The sequence below is a fragment of the Hipposideros armiger genome, unplaced genomic scaffold (genome assembly GCF_001890085.2).
Source record: "Hipposideros armiger isolate ML-2016 unplaced genomic scaffold, ASM189008v1 scaffold_48, whole genome shotgun sequence".
Classification (NCBI taxonomy): Eukaryota; Metazoa; Chordata; class Mammalia; order Chiroptera; family Hipposideridae; genus Hipposideros; species Hipposideros armiger.
The window spans coordinates 97,655-119,716 of NW_017731398.1; the positions used below are offsets into that span (position 1 = coordinate 97,655).

Genomic DNA, 22,062 nt, shown 5'->3' on the forward strand with positions numbered 1-22,062 from the left:
GGTCCCAGGCAAGCCGGCGGGCGGTAATAAGACTGTTTAGATTATCTAAGGCCTGGGACTGCCAGGCGGCCGCGTGGCCTAATGGATAAGGCGTCTGACTTCGGATCAGAAGATTGCAGGTTCGAGTCCTGCCGCGGTCGTAGGGAAGGCAGCTGTTTTTTTTTGGTTTGCCTCCCCTAAGGAACGAAGTGCTCGTATCTTTGGAAATAATGTGCCGATTGCACCCCCTCCCCACGTGGAAGCCAGGGAACGCCAGGATCTGCGAAAAGTAACGGCTCCCACACACCGCGCGCAGCATGTCCCTGTGAAACTGCTCGCCTACGTGTCTCGGGGGCGGGCGGCACGTTTCTAAAATGTACCAGCCGCGCGTACCCCCACATGGTGAGAGGAGAGTGGAGAGGAAGAGCGTCCTATGCGGAAATCTCAATTTCAAATCAACTGATACACAGGCATGGCAGGAGTTCGCAGCTGAAGAGAACCCTCCTGTCCTCATCCCGGGCAATTTGGTAAAAACGCTGCCTTTTGTTGAACTCGAATCTGCCCACTGGTAGTAACCCCCTGCCCAAGCGCGTCCTGCTCCCTCCGGCCTGGGGAGAAGCCAGAGTGTGCTGTCCATTCTTTGTGGTCTCTGCACCTACCTCCTGTTGCTCCGGGTGCCTCAACAGCTGGGCTCTCGGCGCCCCGTGGTTGATAAACCGTACAGCAACCACGCAGAATGAGGCCCATGTGAATCACATGGAGAGCCTGGAGACCCAGCGGCGCGGGCTCAGAGACATTTGAGACCGACCTGAGGTTACATACATCGCTGATTAGGGACAAAATTCAGGCCTCACTGAAAGTCAGTCCCCACCTTCCAGACGGCGCGTGTGCCAGGACACCGTGAACTGACTTGAGAAACGGACTTTCAGAAGTGGGCTGCGGAGGAAGGAAAACACATCCCTCCCCGACACCGCCCCTCTGGCCGCCCTCAGATGCAGAAAGAAGCCCCCACTCCCCAGTCAGGGCTTCTGAAGGCAGCACCGCAGCACTGAGCCTTGATACTTCCTTCCATACGTCTCCCGTGCCTGCTTCATTCAACGGATGGAGACACACACATGGTTACTTAGGCCTATCTGGTTTTTTAGATGAAGGAGGAGGTCACAACAGACATGCCTGGGTCAAAAGGTTTCATGGAGGAGGTGACATTCACCCAGAAGATACTGAAGAGACAAGAGTATTCCAGGCAGAGGAGGCAACCTGGGCCTTGGGGAGATAGCAGACGACTGGGATGGGGGGAGAGTCAGGTTCAGAGAGAGAGAGGAAGGAACACACATCACATCACCGGGGGAGCTAGCTGAAATGCCGCTGAGGAACTTGGGCTTTTCTCCTGAGAGTGGAAGAACCCGCACGGCAGGATTTTAAGCAAGGAGGAGACGTGATCAGACTGGCATGTTGGGAGGGTCCTGGCCCAGAAGTGTGGACGCCGGATTGGAGGGGGCTGAGTTCTAAAGTGGAGCGCCAATTAGGAGACCTCTAAATCATTCAGGTGAGAGAAGCGATGGGGTAGGCTCGCGCACATCTGTGGCTGAATCCTGGCTCCAGCAATCCCTACTTGTGTGACTTTCAGCAAGTTACTTACCCTGTCTCTGTTTTGCCCCCAGAAGTGCCCAACATATAGTAAGAGCTCAGCACATGTTTGTTGAGTGACTGTCAACAACCCATCAAAGCTTAGGATCAGTTCAAAAGCAGAACACCATCCTTGGGTCAGCAGATATGCTCCTGCCACTGAAGGTGTGAGCTTGGGGGAAATCTCGACTCTGCAACGCTCAGGCCTTGCCTGCACATCCTGTCATTTCCTCTTGCCCGTCTCCCACTCATCCTTGGAACAGGAGATCCTGAAACCTAATAAGAAGGGGCTTTGACTTCTTAATTTTCTGAGGTCCTGCAGGTGTGAGAGGGACCCTGGCTGAAAGGGAAGCTGCTGAGATGAGGAGAATGAAGCTGGGAACGGGCTGACAATGCCATGCGGACAAGGAGCACAGCTTGTCTGGCTGCAAGAACCCTGGAGAAGGTCCTGAGCCTGCCCCATCCACCTCAGTCTACATGGGATCTTCCTGAAGGAGGCAAAGATAGCAGAGGCCGCAGTCTCAGGTGGGAGAGAAAGCTATGATTTAGGCCTGGACTCTGGCTGCCTCACTCTCTGGTGTTCCCATTACTGGGCTGTGAGTGCCTGTTAACTGACCCGTAGGAGGGCCCCATACATGAGTGGGTACTCTGCGTACAGGTTGAGAGGCAGAGGGGAGCCCCGAGGAGGAAGTTCCTAGCTCTCGTTAGGCTATTGCATCTCTGTCCCCTCTATCCAGACCGCAAACTATCAGGTCGACCGACGCCCCGAGGGTCCGGAGTCATTCCCGCACCGCCGGCAGCAGCCTAAGCCTTGTACTCGCCTGCACCTCCCGGGAAGCCCCGGCAGAGGGCGCTGTTGGCCAGCGCGGGGAGCTGAGCTCGGGGGCAGGGGATCCGCGAGGTCAGGACCGTCCACTGTAGCAGCACTTGGGACAGGTGGGGAGGACGGAAGGAGGAAGACGTGGGGGTGGGAGACCCTCAGGAGCTCCTGAGTCCTGCAAGAGCCTTGTCATACATAGTCCAGCCAGGTTTTGGGGGGTCGCGGGCTTCGGCCTCCCCAGCTTCCGGCCTGGAACCTGGTGGGAAGGGGTGGAAAGGCGGCACTGCGCGAGCTCCAGCACAGAAGCCAGGAGACGCCGATCTGGCTTCCTCCGCTACTCGTCTAGCCCGCCGTGGGTTCCGCCAAGTCTCTGCACCCTGTTGCCCCGCGGTCCTGGCCTGGGGATCCGAGTCGTGAGAGCAGGGGCCGGGAGGGCCGCCCGCCCGCCCGCCCTCCCCGGCCTGCATGGCCCACCATCCAGCGCTCTTCTGTGCCCTTAGCCCTTCTCCACAGCCTTTCTCTCACGAGGGGCCCAGCCCCGGGGTACCCCCGCTCCGCCCACAGACTCATCCACGGCTCTCCCCTCGAGGTCAGCTCCCGGTAAGGTTGTGGCGGATCCTCGAACTGTAAGGGACGGACTGGACCAGAGGTCCGAGTGACCTCTAGGACTGGTCTTCATATTCAACCTGGAGTCAGTGACCCCCATAATCCCAGAGTAGGAGGGACAGGATGGGGCAGCACAAAGACAACCTTCGGGAGCCCCGAAAAGATACCCTAACAGCAACTGACCCTTTCCTGGACATTCGTTCTCAGTGTGCTTAGACACCGCAGGGGTTCAGAAAAAGTTACCCAAGATGTGCTTCTTGGCATGTAGATTAGTTTGAGCTACATGCAACCGAGATCCTGTGGACTCAAGGGAAGCTTCTACCCTCCCTTAACTACCTAGAAGAATCTAAATGAGGGGCCTTGCCAGTAATAGGAGTTACCACCAGAAATAACGTTTTATGACTGTCTATAGGGCAGGGCAAACTTCTAGTTAGTGAACATCTGCTCTTTCCTTCCTGCAAATGGACTTCCCTCTGAAGCCCCAAGGTGCCTTATCTCATCCATAGCTCAGAAAGTCATATATACCTCAGTTTCCCTTTCTGTCTCTGAACCTCTCATGTAGGCTTCCCATGCAAATACATGCAATTAATTTAGATCATTTTTCTCTTGTTAATCTGTCTCATGTAGATTTAATTATTAGACCAGCTGGAAGAACTTTGAGGGTAGAAGAAACTTTCTTCCTCCCCCACACCCCCTCGACTTTTCTCTCGTGGATTCCAGCTTTACACTCAGTCTCTCCTAGGCCTTCCGTGGACCCAGAGAGCATTCGCCTCCCTACTAGACCTGAGGCATGCTCTCTGGGAAGCTCTGCAGGGCAGGGCACTGACACACAAGGTTGGAGCCAATCCCAAGGTGGGCACTGAGGAGGTGAGTCTTCTGGAGGGCTCCCATGCTCTCTATCTCCTTGGGTCCTGAGCCACACTGAGGGCCAGGGCACCTTCTGTCCTCTTCCCAGGGAGCTGGGGAAGTCACCATGTTGGGGAGACTGGCCTTTGAGGACACCATGGGGGCAGGTCAGGCTCAGGATAGGACTCCCTGCTGTGCATCCCCCAAAACTGGGCAGACTCCTTTCACACCCTTAACTCAAGAGAGGCTTGAACCGAGTGGAAGCTGGTGGATCTGGACGTGGACGAAAGAGAGGAAGGGGAAAACGCAGGCTGTGGGAGCACAGCTGGGAGCCTGGAGAAGGGGGAGGAGGTGTGATGATGGCTGTTCCTCCACCTGCATTCCTGAGGTCTGGCTACAGGCTCCTCAAAAGCTGCCCAACGGGTCTAACAGCCCAGCGGCCAACAACAGGGTGTCGGCAGGACCCTGGGTGAGGGTGTGCAGACTGGGGCAGAGTCAACAAGAATCATACTAGGCTTGCACCCATGCCTAGTCCCTCCAGGCAGGGTGTAACCCAGATAACCTCCACTCAGACCTGCAGGGTCCTGTGACTCCACCTACGTATCCAAAAAAGGCAGCTGAGGGCAAGAGTGGAAAGGACCAGAGGGAGCCGCTGGTGCCCTGGTTTGGCGGGCGCCTCAATGGGCCGCAGGGGCCTGAGTGGCGGCCTAATGGATTCAGGCCTACCCGGCAGAGGCACACCGCCCTCCCGCCCGAGCTCTGAATAGCGGACAATGCAGTCCCGGGGTGACCTGAACAAAGAATTTGGAAGTAGTTAAACTGCAGAACACGTTTCTGGGCCTGGGTGCCTCTTTTCAAAAAGAGCGCAGGGAGAAGAAAAGAAAGCACTGGGGGGTGGAGGGGGTGAGAAAATGCCCAGGGGAAAAGTTGGTAGGTCGCCCTAGTTGCCGCCAGCTACCAGACGCCAGGAATTCAATAGGAAATGGGGGGGGGGGGGGGAGAGTGGTCCAAGTCTGCCTGACCGCAGTGAGAGGCTGAGAAAGTGTTCCCGGAGATGGCTGGGGTTCCCCAGCAGGGCCGAGCGTTTGCCTTGTGCAGGGACCCCACTTCCCTCTCCCAGAGCTTCCACTCTGGGCCAGGCTCAGGAACTGGGCTGCCAGAGAGTGTAGGACAAGCTTCTCCTGGGCTTTGGACGCTAGAATGGGGCCAGTGGGCCGGAGAGGAGGAGGGTGCACCTGGACCCTGCCCTGGTTCTCCAGCGGAGATTCTAAATGCACTCTCTCTGTGTCCCTGGGCGCAGCCCTCTATCTCACTGGGTCTCTCTGGGGCTCCTCTAGCAGGATCTCTCTGGACAGGTCTCCCTCTCTGATCCCTTTCTCAGGGCTTGTTTTTGTTTTTCTTTCCCCATCTAATTCAGAAAGGATGGGTGCCCACCCCCCTCCGTTTACCCCACCCCACACAACCAGCAATCTAGACTCTTCTAGTGAGAATATTCTTTTGTTTTTCTTTTAAAGTCAGGCCTCTAGGGATGAAAATTAAGTCCAATTATTATTTTTGTCTCATATTTTTCTGAACTTTCTAATTTTTTCACGATGAGCACAGTCACAAAATGGGAGAAGGAAAAGACGTTTTAAAAATTCAGTCAATGACACTGGTGTCAAATTAATTTAGAAGGGGAGAAACCGGAGGGGTTAAGATGACCAAAAGTATAAATAAAATGAAAAAAAAGGGGTGGGGGGGGTGGGATGGAGATAAATCCTAATTCCCTCTTCTAGCTCTTTTCCCCTAAGTTGTTTAGAAGGAAGTAGGCAAGAAAAAAAGCGCGGTGGCGGCTACTGCCTCTGGTATCGCCGAGCGCGCCTGGCCAGGGGGTTCCATCCTGTGGGAGGCGCTCAGTTTGCAAGGAGTTAACAGCGTTGCTCGTGAACTTGGCCTGTCTGGCTGGCTCTTGATGGATGGTGAGACCCGCTGACAAGTTCAGTCGGAGGGACGTCCCCTTCTGTGACGGCGGGAGAAACACAGGCGGAGGGGACCCAGGGCAGGCGGCGGGGCGCACGGGGAAGACGGTGGTTCAGCGTGGCAGGGCGACCGACAGGGCACACGGCTCTGCCTGCCCTCTCGGCTCCCACCTCCTCTTGACCGTTTGCTCCCTCCCCTGGAGCTTTCCGCTATCCTACTAGAACATCAAAGTTTCCCGGTGCTCTGCACTGTGCGTCCCAGAACCCCCTGCCGGCCCCTGATGGGGAGCGGGGCGTCCGGAGCCAGCCTCTCTGGAGGCCAAGTTCAGCATTTGGACAGCAGCTCGGGGGGTGCCGTCGGCCCAGCGTGTGGAGTTGCAGGTGCACAGCCCAGGGCGGGCAGGGTGGCAGCGGCGCTGGGCCTTGGAGAAGCAGGACCCAGCCTGAAGGGCATCCTAGGCTCCAAACGGGACACGCTTCCCAGAGCTAAAATATCCCTTCCGAGCTCATATGGGGGCCGAGACCGGCCAATCCGGCGTGGATACCCCTCAGCCTAACCGACACTTGCGTAGGGGAACGATAAAATGCCCCCTTCCACCTCAGAGAGTAGACACCCCGTCCCACGAGCTACCCATTCTCCCCAAAGCAGCCCGGATCCCCGAGCTCAGAGCTACCCGTGAGGCTTCCAACCCGCGGCTCTGCTCGCCACCACCTCCCAGGTTGCTGGTGGCTCTGGACGAGCCTGGCGGCGCAGGGGAATGAAAGGCTTGAATGGCGCCGCGACTCCCCGGGAAAAGCTGGGAGGCGAGCGGGCGGAGGAACGAAGCGCCAGGGCGCGGGGCTGGGCGCCCCTCACAGCTTGCCTCCGCCCCCGCCATTCCGCACTGGTCGGGGTAAGGGGAGGGGGGCGGGGAGGGGGGGGAGCCGTGCTGACGTCACTGCGGGCCGTGCCCGCCCGAGGAGGCGGCGCTGGGAGCCGCTCAGAGACCCGAGAAGCCACGCACCGCCAGGAGCCCCCCGCACCGCGGCCACCGTGCCCGCCTCCCGCGGCTATCGGCCGAGCGTCCGCCTGGGCAAGGGTGCCCGGAGAGCGCCGGAGCCGGGCATGAGCCCGGGAACGCGCCCGATGAGGGGCCGCGGAGCTGCTACCCCCGCCGCCGCCTCGCGGGGCCCCGGCCCCCTTCCCGGTCAGTAAGTGCTGCTGCCTGCCGTGTCTCCGTGAGGCTGGGGAGCGGGTACTAGGGCGCGAGCGGTAGCCTTGGCTAGGGCAGCCTTAGGGGGCTGGTCTGGACGGGGAGAGGGGGCTGGGGTGAGGGGTGTGCTCTGAAGGCGGGTGGAAGGCAGGGCTCAGCTTCTGGGAGCTGACCCGTCTCCCCCAACAAATCGTCAAGGCCAAGGTCAAGGGTCGCGGGGCAGCGGGAAGTGCCCAGAGGTGAAGACTTCGGATGTGTAGAAAGGGGAGGGGCGCGGAGCCCGATGGAAGTTGTGGGGCTGCAGACAGGTTGAGCAGGAAGCCAAGAATGTTTCTGAAGTGAGGTTCCGGCAGTTCTCGGACTGGCCCCCCCTTCCTTGCCTCTGCCCCTAGCTCCCCTCTTCCTTCTCATCCCCTCCCCCACAAAAAAAATAAGGCAGAAAGTGGCTTCCTGGAAAAATATTTTAAGAAATAATGCAACACACGGCACCCACTCTAGACAAGATTTATGGCACGCTTTTCCGCCTCTGTAATGGGAAGTTGCTGGGAAATCCTTTCTGTTCTGCTCCCTCCTCTGTGCCCCAGAACAGGCCTCTTAGGTCCGTTTGAGGGTGTCTCTGCCATCTCCTCCAGTCCAGGCTCCACAGAGCCTGGGAGGAGTGGAGTGGAGGTTGAGGCTGCGGTGAGGGGCTTCTCTGAGAGATGGCTGGGGATGGATTCAGGCTGCCCTCAGGCACCGCAGGGAGGTGGCAGAAACTGAGAGCGGCTGTGGGGCTAAGATCATGGGAGCAATGCATGCATCCAGAAATACAGTCTTTGTGACTAGGGGTAAATTGAGGTGCTGGGGCTGAAAGGGGACCCCTTTTTTTACTCCCCACCCCCATACCCTGGAGGAGGTGGATTCTTCAGCTACAGTGAGGGAGAGGATGGAGTCTGAGGGTCTGGCTTTCCATCAAGGGACAGAGGCCAGAGGTTAGGCTAGGTGGACATTGGGGGGAGAGGTCATGCAAGTTTCCACGGAAGGAGGCCCCATTAGTAATACCAGCTGCTGGAGAGCCCAGAGGAGGGGTGCTGCTCTGCCCAGCCTGGGCCTCCCCAGAACCCACAACCTGGGTGCCTAAGCCTCAGCTTCTGAGGAAAGGGAGAGGCCAGATGTGCAGCCAGGGAGGGCAGCACCGTCCACATATATACATGGAGGTGGCTGTGGAGGTCCTGGGGACCCTGGGTGCAGGAAGCTGGGTCCATCTGAGCTAGTCCGGCGCTGGATTTCAAGACTCCAGACAATAGGAAGATCCGCTAAATCAAAGCTTGGGCCTGAGGAGGGAGCAGGGACGGGCGAGAACAGTGGGGAAAGGGCCCCCTGGCCGTGGCCCAGGTTATGATTGGAAACCTATCTCCCAATTCAGGCCCAGAGGGGCTCAGGAAAGGAGTGGTAGTCCAGGCTGAATGTGAGGTCCAGACTGGAGCTTGGGGAGCCATCAGTCTCAGGCTCCAAGCCTCTGGATCAGGGCAAGTCTCGTCTCAGGATACTGGATGCTTGCAAAGGGCTGTTGGCTCAAGTCAGAACTGCCCACTCTCCTTCCACGTAACCCCTTAACTCAGCGTGTCCTGAAATGATGGGTTGTCACAGCCCTTGCACTGAGTTGTGTAACCAACAGGAAACAGGAACTTGGGCCAACGCCAACTTGGAGCCCTGGCAGCTGAGGTTGCCAATGGGTACAAGAGCACTTGTGTACACCTGTGTGTTTATGGGCAAGGTATCTGCCACCTGCCTTAGGTCGGCCACTGTGTTTAGGCCAAGTGTGTGTGTGTGTGTGTGTGTGTGTGTGTGTGTGTGTGGTGGTGGGGTGGAGGTTGCCGGTTGTGTGAATCTGAAGGGGCACAGGGCACATGTGTGGCTACAGCAGGACTAGGCATTTCTGTAGAAACACGTACCGGAGTCCAGGAGCCTGTATGTCGTTGGGTGGAGGTTGTGTTTGAATATGAAAAATGGAGTCTCTGGCCCTCAGTGGAGGCACCTGGCGGGGAAGCCTCCTCTTGAGGAGACACCTGTCTCTGGGGCTCTCTCTCGGGCTCCTGTTCCTTTTCCCTGGTAGCTGCTGGTGCCCCTGGAGCTCAGGTTTGGGACTGTGGGAAAGAAACCAAGGAAGTCCAGGGCAAATGAAGCGGCGGTGGAGAGAGGGGCCTGGCGGGCGACTCTCAGCACCATGGCCAGGGCCTGGCCACCACCGTTGGCACCGCACCGCACCCAGCACTCAGCCAGACCCAGTACCTGCTTTCCCCGCGATCTTAGGGCCTGCTCTGGGGCTTGTAGGCCAAGGCCAGGGGCTTGACATGGGACAAAGAGATAGAACCCAGACGCAGTCCAACACACAGATGAGAGGATGATGGGGGTGGGGGACAGGACTGGAATTGGCCTCCCAAGCAGCCCGCTGCCCTCAGCTGGCCGTGCCCGGCTGACATATATGCCTTTGCCCGGCATCAACCCGGGCCGCTTCCTGGGCCCCTGTCTAACGCCGCGTGTGGAGGCCAGCCCCTAACCTACAGAGAGTGCAGCCAGTCCTGACCCAGAAGAGCAGCCTATTCCCTCAAGGCCACGTCTCACCATGGCCTCCTTCCTGGGAATGGTGCTATGATGGCCGGGCGATGGAGGTGGAGGTGGAGGGGTCGCTGATTCCAGCACAGTCCCACTCAAGCAGGGTGTGGGCGCCTCACCTGTTCCCCACCAAGGGACTCAGTTTCCCAGAAAGGGTAGCAAAGATGCGGCCCTGATGACAGTGGCCTCCCCCATCTGAACTGAATCCAAATCGGGCTTTTAGTTCTTTCTCTCAGAGCCTGCCACCTGCCCTCAGCTTGCCAGTCGGGCCTCCGGCGCCGCTGTGTTACCGTGAGCCTTGCTGAGGAGCCATTTTGTGCAGCATCCTGCTTAAATCACCCTCCGAGGGGCTCCCTCCTGCTCTCTCTTCCCCCTGATCCCACTCTTCCCTCCATCTCTCCCAGGTGAACTGCACTTCTCCGCCTCTTCCCGCCTCCGCAGCCCCACCCTTCCCACCCAGGGTGGCCCAGTAGGACTAGGGATGTGGAGGCCACCCCCACATACACCAAGAAGGGGAGACAGTGCGTTCCCGGGAGCTGCAGGAGGAAAGGAGGCAAGGGGCGCCTCCCAATTATGGTAATCCTTCGGAATTAACTGTCTCAGGCCCAAATTCGGGTGGTTCCTTCCCCAGGGCTACTGCCAGCCTCTCTCTATTTCTCTACTGTTGCCGCTCTGTCTGGCTCTTGACCGCCTTCTAGAAAAGGGGATGTGTATGGAAAATGGGATTTGGAGGGAGATATGTAAACGCCAGGCCTGGTCTGGCACAAGCTGGCTGGGATTGGAGTAGGACACAGGCTGCCTTGCATTTAGGGTCGGGATGAAAACACAACAAAGCTGGCGGGGCAACAGGCACTTGAGAAAATCGGGAACTTGACAAAATGGAGATGTGCCATTTTTAGGGGCGAAGGAGATATTTAGAGAAATCATTAAATTCTTTCCAAAACATCCTGTTTCCCTCTTTGGAACCCATCCTGTGGGGGGTTTGCCTGGCGGACAAGCGGCTCAGCGCCCCAGGCCCAACTAAAATGGACCCTCATGGGTACTTCTGCCCAACCTCATGGTGCTCTGCACAGACCGCAGCAGCAGGAGTCTGGGTGCAGAAAGCCCATGTATTGGCCGCTGAAAGCTGGGAATCCACCTCCCTAGCTCTTGGACTGAATTTTTTTCAGGAGGCATTTGGGAGCAAAGATATCGCATTTTTCCTATTCAATCCTTTGCCTCCCAGGAATGGCTGGTGGGGAAAGGTGAATCCCAGCGCCCAAGGCTGGAGGGCAGCCACAGCATCAGAGGAAGGGGGTGATGGCTGGGGTGAGCAAAAAGGGGCGCCCATGGGCCACTCATCTCTGGAAGGCTGTAATGAGGCCTCCAGGTCTGCTGTCAGGCTCAGTTACAGTGATTCTTGGGGGATTCAGCGTGGCAGCCCCTTTCCCCTGTCGAGCCACTTGCAGTGAGAGGGCCAGGTGTGTGCTGAGAGCCCTAGAAGGAGGCTGAGGCACGGGTCTGTGCTTTCATTTTTCGGTGGAACATGAATTTTACCAGCAGCCTAGTTCGGGCCTAGGACATCTCCAAGGTGCCAGGCACAATCGGCTGTAGGTTCCTAGATGATCTTAGAGAAAGGAGGGACCCAGCAGCCTGGTACTGAGCGCCAGGGCCAGGGCCTGACCCGAGCATAGCATGGCTCGGAACCTCTGCGCGCCAGGGCGTATGCATGGGACACTGACCCGCGCACACCAGGACATTTAATTCCTCCCTGTGCTCCAAGTCTCCGCGCCGTGGGCTGGGTCTACTACAAGATGCTGGGCATGGGAGAGGAAAAGGGCAGTTAAGGGTGAAACAGCTCCTACTCTCGGCTTTCGGCCTCACAAGTGTGCACTGGCCGCCCCAGAGAGACCTTCACCACGCCCCACCACGCGCGTCCCCAAACCTCGTCACCGGAGCTCCCTAACTCTGATGGTCCGTGGTGGCTTCCTAGGGCTTGAGAGAAAACAGAGGAGTTTCGAGGAAAGGCCAGACGGTGCGCAACCGGGCGCACAGCACTTACGCTTTTGAGGGCCGAGGGGCACTGCCCTGCCCTCCGGGAGGGGAAGCCGTGAACGCCGAGGCCATTGTAAGGCTGGGTGGTGCGGAGCGCGGGAAGGGGGCTGGGATTTGAATGGGAGCCTGTGATTGGTTGATCCCTGGACTGACGTCACTTCCCCGCGGGGCGATTAGCCTGCGAGAGGAGGGCTGGCGGGCCAGTGCGCTGGGGGCGGCCCGGGCGCCCGAGGCTGCCGGAGCGCTTAGCGCGGGCGCCCTTAGTGCGCCCGGGGATGCCGTCAGAGCGGGCAGCCGGCGTCGGTGCCCAGGCGCACAGGTCGGGGAGCCGGGAGGAACGCGCTGAGAGGGCGATGGAGGGAGGGAGGCAGGGAGGGAGGGAGGGAACTGGGCGGGGGCTACCGGCCTTGGTGGTGGGAGTCAGTGTGTCTGTGTGTCTGTCGGTCCCCTCTGGCTTTCCGCGTGCGCCCGGGGCTCCGGGAGCGGCGCCCGCTCCGGTCCCGCGCCCGGCGGGCAGTGGCACGTGGGGCCCACCGCGCGGGAGCGGCGGTGGCGAAGGGAGGCCCGTTTCTCTCTTTGGTTATCTAGCTGTATGAGTGCCACAGAGCCGTCATAAAGCTAGATAACCGAAAGTAGAAATGACTCTCACAACTTCTGAGTGCGAGCGCCCGCCCCGCCTGCCGCCCCGGCCCGCACGAGCCAGAGGAGCCCAGAGGAGTTCAGTGCCGGCCCAGCGGACTCGAGCCCGGCGGAGCGGCCGCGCCCGAACCAGGTACCTGACCTCCGCTCTCTCTGGGACACTTTCTGTCCCCTGGAGGAACTTGCCAGCTGTTCCCCCGACTCCTCCTCTATTCCCCACCCCCACCACGTCCCCCAGCGTCGAAGCAGGAACCCCAAAGTAGAGCGAGCCGGGAGAACGGAGGGGGGTGGGGTTGCAGCGGGGTCGCTGGCGGGGAAGGCGCCAGCCTTAGCCTTCACCCCATAAATCAGGCTGGAACAATCCTCTCCCGGAGCCTCGGACGGGGATTTTGGGATGCAAATGCGACGGGAGAGAGACAGCGGCCGGTAGGGGGTGGGGGTGAGGGGGAGTGAAGGGGTGGGCAGGGGGCTGCCCCACCGCTAACAATGCGGCCTTTATCGAATTATTCGACGAGTCAGCCCTGAGCGCCATTAGCATACGGCTTGGGGGTTGCCGGAGCTTCGCCCCTCGGTGAGGTCAAGTTCTTGATAATTTGATCACTTTTCACGGGCTCTGGCAGCTGCCTTTGTGTGCAGTTGGGGGGTCTGTGTGCAGCGTGAAGCGGAGCAGAACTGGCGAGGAGTGAGCTCAATGGCTAGGGGCCGCGGTGGGGGCCTCCCTCCCCGACGGGCCGGCCCTGCCCTGCATACAAACCAAGCGCCGGCGGGTGGGCGGGAGGGACCGAGCCCAGCCCCGAACCACCTCTGCACCAGCCCTGGCCCGCCACTCCCGCCCGCGCCTCCCCAAGTTCCCCGAGTGGTTAAGGTGCAGGCGAGCTCCCGGCAGCCCCTCCTCCTCCCCCCGCCCCAAGTCCCAACATAAGATGTATTACAATGTCTAGCAAATAAAAAAGCAATTGGGGGAAATCTGCATTCCGTTTCCATGGCAACCCAATGCAGCACACCGGGCCACTCAGGCTCCCAGCCCCTCTTAGCTGGGCTTGGGGAGCGGGGCGCACCCTTGCTCGCTACATGGGCATCCGGGCCCCACACAGCGCTGGGGTCCCTCTTGAGGTCTTTATCTGCCTCCAGGTCACTCTGGTCCTCCCTAACACCTCCACTTGTATTGAAGCTGGGGGGCTTCAGTAAGCTTGGGGAACCACCTGGGCTCCCAGGCAAGAGTGGCTGTAGACCCAACCCTGGATCCTGCCATGCCTCAGGGAAGAAAGGATCCAATGTGGGTTCAGAGCCCCCTGATGGTGGTGGGGGGGCTTTCTAGGTATGTGGGAGTGGGAGTGCTATGACAGGCAGGCTGGAAGGGACTTGAGCCACCAACCAGACACAATTCCCTATCCCTTTTATCCCCTTTCCCTTTTATACAGAAAGAAACAGATCGGGAGGCCTAAAGTGACTCCCAGGGTCACACAGCTCAGAAGGTGCAGAGCTGGGCCCAGTTATTGAGAAGGCCCATCATTCCCCGTCCCTACCCAGGACCTGCCCTGTCCCTTGTAATAATAGTCTTTTTTCCATTTTCATTCCTTTAAGCCTTTTTTTTTGGCCTTTGCTTAACAAAATTATTTTGAAAATAGGTTATATGTGTAAAAAGCGAAAATTCAAACAGTACAAAAGGGAAATCTGTTGTCCCTGGGGAGAGGAACTGCCAGGCTGAGCTGGATGGTACAGGGAGACTTTTCACTGTATCACCTTTAAATTTTTGAACCATGTGGATGTGTTAGTTATTGAAAATAAAATTTAAATGAGAAGACAACAAAAGACCAGGCAGGGAAAGAAAGTCAACTGCCCCGCTCTGTCCCCAGTTCTCCCCAAAGATAATCACCAGGTAGGTTTTCATGGATCCCCGCGTGTGTTGTCCCCCCATTTTTAAAGGCCAAGCTCCCCTTTTCCTGGCAGAGGCTGTCAAAGGGTGACTAGCACTAGCGTGTTTCAGGACCCACCGGGCAAGCCCTGGACAGCATCCCCTAGACGGCCCCTCCCTTCCCAGCGCACCTGGGAGCCTGTGCGCAGATCGTGACCTCATTTCGGAGGAAACCGGAGCAGCTCTTCCCACCCCCTCTCCTTGTGCTCCTGCCTCCCTTCCTAGCCAGCTGGCCCTGGGCCTTGGGCTTCCATCTTTCCTTCCCACCATCCCTATCCCTTTGCTATTTTACAAGAAGTAGTCCTACTAGTAGCCCTAGTTTGTGCAACCTTACAGCTGTGTCTACACAGTTCAAATGGGTTTTGTGGTTTTGTATGTTTTTTTTAAACACCAGGATCCCAAATCTTCTGGGTAGTCCTGAAATCTGGGTCCGGGGGAGGAGGAGTCTGAGCCTGGGAGAATGTGGTTTTCTTTCCGCTTTCTACGAAATCCGTTGATGCAAACCTCCCGCGTCATGGAAAGGATGGCGGCAGCAGGGCTTCCGAAGGCAGAGAGCGCTGGAATCCTAATCTCACAGACCCCAACCCATACCCACCAGAAACGGCACTCGGAGAGAGGCCAACCGGCTCGAGTTTAGCCTCCGGATATAAATGCCCGCCCCTAACAGAACCATGTTCAAAAAACCCCTTTGGACAATTGAAGCCCGAGGCACAGGCTCAAAATTGGTGCCCCCACCAACCTCTTCTGGCTTGCCAGGTGGGGGAGCAGGCTGAGCCTTGGGCCTTCTCAGCCCTTCTTCCCGTGCTCCAGGGAGGCCTTCCCCCAACCTCCTCTTAGCCACTCGCTCCCCATGTTTGGGTTTCACTTTTGCGGCAAGTTTGCACTACTCCCCAGCCCCCCCCCACCCAAAAAGGCTTTGGGGAGCCTGACAGCGCAACTGAACGGCAGTTTGGAAGTCAGAATTGGTTGAGATCTCAAAGATGCTCTTCACCCAACTCCTTGCATTTGACATCTATTGTAGAAATAGCGAGCTCAGTAAGGCCCAGTGGTTCGCCAAAGGTTGCCCAGCAAGCCATTGGCCGGGTAGGTGATGAGAGAGGCATCAAAGGCTTCCTTCTCACTGGTCCACGAACTCCCAGCCCTGAACGACTGTTGGACCAGGTATGACTCTGCCCCGGAGAATGAAAAGCTGGCATCACGGATGCCGCTCAAAATCAGGCTGCGGGCGGCCAGCGGCCTCATGCAGGCCGTTCAGGGGAGCTGTCCGCGGCCGCGGTCTGACCTCCGGGAAATGGGACCAGAGCGCGGAGGGAGCCAGGCCGGGAGGCCTCCCAGGGCCCAGCGGCGACGCTGAAAAGCATGAAGGGTCGGAATTAGGCTCTCATTTAGTGAGCGTTACTAATCCGAAGTTACAGCGCTAATTCCCTGATCCGGCCGCTCCCACACGCAGCGCCTGGGATTAGAGGCGCGGCTGCCTCCCCGCCCCGCGCTCACACCCCAACCACGCCTGCCCCGCGCCCTCGGGGCTGCGGGCTCCGCTAATCCGCCGTGCTGCGTGCTGCGTGCTGCGCTTGCCTGGCCTGAAAGTGTCCCGGGGCGGTCCAGGACAGGCAGGGAGGGGTCAGCCCCCAGCCCCTGGACAGCCCCAGCGGGATGTATGCGCCCTCCAAAGCCCAGGCGACACCGGCGCGGTCCCGAAAAGCCGCCCCGATTTCTCCAACCCCGGTATGCGCACCCACAGCGGCGGTCCCTTGGAGGCCGCGGCGCCATTTTAATAGCCCTCATTTCCCCCCTTGGTATCTCGCGCTCTTGTGTGTCAGGGTCTCTGTCCCCATCCCGCCCTGACTTTTGCCCCCCTCCGTCAGCCTGGATAGAGTGGCCAATCAGCGCCGGCCTAGGGTGGGATGCACGTCACCATGGCGACGGCCGGGAGGACTTGGCAGTGCGGCCCATCACATAGGGCGAGTGTTCACCCCGCCTAGACGGGTGTGAAAGGGTGGTGGGGACGGGTGGGGGGGGTTGGAGGAACCTGTGGCACCTCATCCCTACTCCCAGCCCCATTCTGCTTGGGGACACAGCTCAGCTTGGGTCAGGCAAGGGAGAACGGATGGTGCAGGCAGGGCCTTCGTAGAGACACAAGCTTATCCTGCGGTTGCTTTCAGTTTTCCCATTCCCCAAGGTCAGACTCCCCTCCTTCTCATCTTGGTCCAAAGGTCCATCTTGGTCTATCTCTCGCCCTCTTCTGTCTCTCTCTTTCTAAGAGATGGTGCTCAGGAGCTCTCAGAGGTCCCCCCAAATTGCTTTGCTGTAAGAGCTGTGGTTTGGGGCAAGTCATTTACCCTGAGTCTTAGTTTTCTCATCCACAAGATGGACTAGCCTGCAGGCTTATCATGGAAAGCACTGAGTGCACAGTGGGTGCCCTATCAATGTTAGAGCGCCTTCTCCCTTGGCAGGGAGGGCAAGACTATGGAGGGCAGAACTTGGGGGTGTCCTTTCTGTCTGGGGAAGCCAAGTTTAGATGTCTCATGGCTTCCTAGAGCCAGCTTTTCATTTCTCCTCCAGACAGCTGGGAATCGAGGTGGAGAGGATTTTTAAAAACAGAGCCAGGGTGGGGGCTGTGGCTGGAACAAAACCTTGGTCAGTGGCTCTGAGAATGGGCCACTGCAGCTCCTATAGCGCCTTCCTTCCAGGCCAGTCCGGCTTAAGCACCACTTTAAGTGGTTCGGGCATTCACTGGCCGGCCCCTCACCGCAATTGAGCCACAGGGGTTTGAAAAGAGGGCCAGAGCCTCAATGACAGGACCTTGGGCCAGGCTAATTGGTTTTGGTTCAAGGGGATACTGGATTTGTGAAAAGCTACAGACTGCCTTTCCCACGCCAGAGCCAGGCCTTGGCGTTAAGGAGAAGGGGTCAAGGAAATTGGGGCCAGGCGAGAAAGCTGGGAGCCAGGTTCCTCCAGCCGAAGATCCCACTCTAGTAGCCAAGACTCCTCTGCTTGGAGGGCGCGAGTTGGTATAAGGCATTTCAGTGGGGGCAGGCAGGTTCTACTAACCCTCACACACACACACACATGTGGCAGTGCCAAGAAAGGAACCCCTCTCTGAGCCTCTGGTTCATCTCAGTTGTGGAAAGGCCTCGCTTTCCCCCACTGCAATCATCCAGGCAGAGAAACCAGCAATTGCTAAGTTAATCGTTCTTGACCCCAGAGGTGGACCAAACCTGGGCTTTTAGACTCTGGGAAAATCCTAGACTCTATCCTGAGGCAGGCAGTGCAGTTGGTCTCAAGATAACCCACTTCTGTCTCTTGAAATGTCCCTAAGCCACCCTGGGCATGGACAAACAAAGCAGAGATGAGAAACAGGGGACCTTGTGGTACTTTAAAAAAAAAAAGCATCAACTATTTCTTTATATTCAAAAATTAAGCACTAATTGTATTGTGATTTAAATCATTAGTGTAGATAATATTAATGTAAATGCTTTGGAGCATAAGTCTTCATGTGTACAAATACTTATGTGTTTGGACCAAATGATTGCATGTTTGTATATATAATATACCCATTCTTGTAATATAGTATATGGTCTATATACTGAATCCTCCTCTTATATGACAGTCAGTTAAGGATGGCGACAGGGATGGGTGGGAGCTATAAAAACAAAAAGTCCCATTTAAAATTATGTTGCATTGGCTGAGACCTGTTTTTCATGATTCATTGTGTGTTGGAAGGCGTGTCCTAAGTAATCACCAGCTAAAGAAACCCCCTACCCCTTTTTATTATCTTCCAAATTTTTACCATGTTTGCCCACTTGAGGCATATAAGTAGGAGAAAGGTACTTTGAAGAGATCTTAGAACTCTGTGTATTACGTTTTCCATTTTCATTTCAAGTTTTAATTGCCCGGGGTCTAATTTCTTTGGGCCTCTGCTGATTTGCACATTTGAGATTCATGTGTAAATATGCATGTGGCATGTATGCTCGCCTGGGCCTCCTTATCACAAAGTGTGCTCTCTCGGTGTTTAAATACATACAATCCACATCGACACACCATTATGGGCTTGCATATTTGCCTGTTCTCTAGAATCGGGTTAATTTTCCCTTCGCTAATCCTGAAACCCATTTAAGTTCTCCAACCCCCGCCCCCCCACACACAAAAATTTGCAAACCCTACCACAGACCAGTGGTCTCACCCCACTTCTCTAGCAGGCAGCTCTCCAGGCGGGGTGCTGGAGTGAAGGTTCCTATTAGGCAGACTTCATTAATATTACCAAATATACCCCAGCACGTTTACTCGTCTACTATGAAGTATTAGCATCAATAATTAAAATTAAACTGCACTTGTCAAAATAAATGAACAAAGTAGAGTTAGTGATGTCTCTGCCTTGATTTGCTTGCCTTGGGTTTGCTTATTCACGAAGTGAAGAAAAGAAGAAAGAGGGAGGGAGAGAAAGGAGGAAAGAACAGACTGCTGTGGGAAGGGGAGAACAGAGAAAGAGGAAAACCCCTGTCACTGCCCTTGGGTTTCCAGTCATTAAGGCACTCTGGGAGGCTGGAATGCAGTCTCTAACGTCAGCTCATGATGAATATTGAGGTGTGGATGTGGAAGGAGGGGTTTCTTTGTTTACTGAGGAATGGCCATGGGAATGGGGGAGCAGGTCGCCTTTGGGGATTAAGGAGTGGGCTTTGTTTTTATGAAGGGTCTTACTTCTTTTCTGAAGTTTTCTGCAGCTAATTGATTCAATTCAGACATTCCTCCTCCCTGCCCGGCCAGCCCAAGCCGTGTATTTGTGAGATGTGCACAGCCCCATTTCCCCATCTGCTCTGGCCCCTTTCTCCACTCTGACCCTTGAAAAGGGTGTGAACCTTCACATCAAGGAGATCACAGGCAATGGACAAATCAGTCGGGGGCCGAGACCATTGTATGTATATGCGTGTGACAGACAGCACATACATACACACCTACATATCTTATCAGAAGTATAACATATAGAAACAGAGCATAGGTGCACAGTTCTATAGGTTGTGACAAATGCATTTACACCAATGTAACCAACACTTGAGAGAAACGGCATTTCTCTCACTTCAGAAACTGCCCTCCTGCCTCTGTCAATCTTTGCCTGCCCCCCTTCAGATGTTTCTTATCACGGATTAGTTTGACCTATCTAGAGTTTCATATACTGGAATGTACACCAGGACTTTTTTTTTTTAAAGGGAGCACTGTCCTCAGAGGCCTGACTGAATGAGTGAGTGTCCAGGAGATTTTGTGTTTATGATCATATTAGATTTGTATTAAACACTTTCCTTGGGATGGGCCTGGAAGTCAGACCTGTAATTAGGTTGGGGAAGGGGGCTGGTTTGGGCTGGTCTTCTGCCAGGACAGCCTTGTTCTCACCCGAGGTCTGTTAATGAGTGGGGGACAGGTGAGCCTCACACATACATTCCAACTTGCCCCCCTTCAGCGGCAACCAGGAGCTGATGGAGAGCTATTAATGGAAGGTGCCAGCTTTGTGCTAATTAGAACTTCCTTTCAGCTTTCCATCTGCATAGGCACTCCACCCCTCACTGGTCAGCCTCACCCGCCCCCACCCCCATTAGCTTGCAACCTAGTTATTGTTCCCCCCCCATGAATTGGGGGGTGCTATGAGTGGAGCTGCTCTCCTCCGTCTCTGGCCAAACCCCAGTTCTTTGTGTTGCAGGAATATCCAGGGTGGCATTTCTCGAGCCTTTTCTGTCTTTTTAGGGTGGAGATGGACTGCAAGTCGGTCAGGGGGTTGGGCACCACAGCCATCCTCCAGGCAAGGCTGCACCAGCAACTTGGGGCTATTTTGAAAAGGACTTCTCTCTTCTGCCCTCTGGAGAGTGTGGCTTCAGACCCTATCCCCTCTATTACCCCCATTCCTGGTGCCACTCAGTCTGTTGTACCCACCCCATCTCAACCTTCAGCTGCATCTCAACCTCTCAGGCAGCCTGGGGGTTGGGGCTGTTACCTTGGCTCTCTTCCGAAAAAGCCCAAACTTTTAAAATTCATTTTGGTTTTCATTTCTTTCACCTCAGGCCCAGTGTTGTTGTTTTATGGAGGCTGTCTGTCATAGAGGTTTCATTAAAAAAACAAAACACTAACGTCATAGTCACGTCATTTAAAGCAAAAGCGCCTCTCAATTTGGAGGTTGGGGGAGGTCAGGCTTCCTGACTGATTATCAGTTGGGGTGAAATCTCTTGCAGGGAGCCAGAGAGAGGTGCATCTCCTAGCAATGCTCCTCTTTTTCGCTCCTGAATCCCCTCAGGTCCCCATTGGGGTTGTGTGTAAAAATATCTTGCCCTCCCTGCCCCTTCATCTCATTTTCTCCTGCTTGAATTATCCTGATCTTAATACAGGTCACCCACTTATTTGACTGTGTAGACTGGGATTTTAAAAATCAGGACTGGAATTTTGGCCAGCATGAAGCTTTGCCAGTTTTCTCAAGGTTCTGGACCCAGGCTAAACGGGTGGAAGCGCCTGTGAGGTGTCCAAGGGCTGTAGAAATTCCCCATCACTGGTGTCGGGTAGAGCAGGAGTACCAGCTCGCCTCTGTAGCCTTTTCTGCCCTTAGGGGGTGACAGTTTCTGAGTTGAGGCTCTAGTGGAAGACCCAGCACTATTCTAGACTGGGTTAATAAACCAGAAATCCAAGTTCCAGAAGGGCAGCGGCTGGGGGGAGGTGTTTTTTTGGCATGCTGTGGCTGTTACACCTCAGTGTATCCTTAACAAGTCACATCACCTCTCTGGGCTTCTGTTTCCTTGTGAAATGGTGATAATAGAACCTGCACCTCCAGGGGTCACAAGAGAATTAAGTGAAATATACAAATCAAGTGCCTGGCATACAGTGGGGGCGCTGAGTAAATGGTAGCTCTTTTGCCGGGCTGGGACTGGGTGCACATGGATGTCTGTATCTGAAATTCTAACCTCTACTTGCTGGAGACAGTGAAAGCACCAGCGGATGTCCTGGGTCTCACGGAAGAACTGATCAGTACCTATCATGTCCTCTAGGCCCCCAAACTATGAGGTGAACCAAGACTCCAGGGAACCGCCCAGTGCTTTTAATTATTTTTTGGGGTGGGGGATATTGGGACGCATGTAAAGTTTCAAGCTTGGCTGCCTGGAGAGGAGGACACATAAGAGAGACCTGCAGAGAGCAGGAGAGGGATTGACTTGGGTGGCCAACGGGGGTTCGTCAGGAGGCCCCTGTTAACTTGGGGTTTGGGATTTCTAATAGTTGTTGTTTCTGGAAAATGGCCTGAGGCCCCTGCTCCGGCAGGTTCTGAGTCTCAGGACTCAAGAGCAGCACCATCGCAATCGGGAGAGTGGTGGGGGGAAACAGGGGCCTCCGGGGGCGGTCGCTCTCTCCGCGATGGCTGGACCCTAGGTGCATCCAGGTGTCCCCCCCCCATGGGTCTCAATTTCTAGGGCTCTAGCTCCCATCGAGCAGGGGTTCGCTCTGGAGGGCGGCCTCCAACGGCAGCTTTGCGGGTGGCTGCATGCCTGGCCTGCTGGCGGGTAAGGAGCCCCGAGCCCGGACGGAGGGAACCCCCCTTAACCAGTACCACACCGGGCTTCCCTCCTGCGTCCTGGGCTGTAGTCCTGACCCGAAGGACGCGTGGGCCCCCACCCCTACTCCTTCGAGCCGACAGGGATGCGCATCAGGGCGGGGGTGGGGGGCGCCTGATGTCTCCCTCTGTTTTACAGCTACTCCCCTGCCGACGCCTCCCTCCTCCGCGCCATTCCGCCTGCGCTCGGAGCCCCCTTTTCGCCGCCCTTTACGAACTGGCCGTCGGCACCGGTTCTGTCGTCGGAGGGAGCGCAGAAGAAAGGTGAGTGACCG

At 56.4% G+C, this 22,062-nt stretch overlaps 1 protein-coding gene and 1 non-coding gene across 2 annotated transcripts in view; both read left to right on the forward strand.

Annotated features, from left to right (window-relative positions):
• The window catches only part of LOC109381393 (collagen alpha-1(I) chain-like), a 42,432-nt gene that overhangs the window by 878 nt on the left and 19,492 nt on the right, over positions 1–22,062 (forward strand). The window contains exons 3-6 of the mRNA XM_019639994.1: positions 11,596–11,743; positions 12,323–12,429; positions 21,648–21,737; positions 21,927–22,051. Of these exons, the coding sequence (XP_019495539.1) occupies positions 11,596–11,743; positions 12,323–12,429; positions 21,648–21,737; positions 21,927–22,051 (470 nt within the window). The remainder of the gene's footprint in view (positions 1–11,595; positions 11,744–12,322; positions 12,430–21,647; positions 21,738–21,926; positions 22,052–22,062) is intronic.
• TRNAR-UCG (transfer RNA arginine (anticodon UCG)) lies at positions 68–140 on the forward strand. The gene has a single exon. It is a non-coding gene; the product is annotated as a tRNA-Arg (tRNA).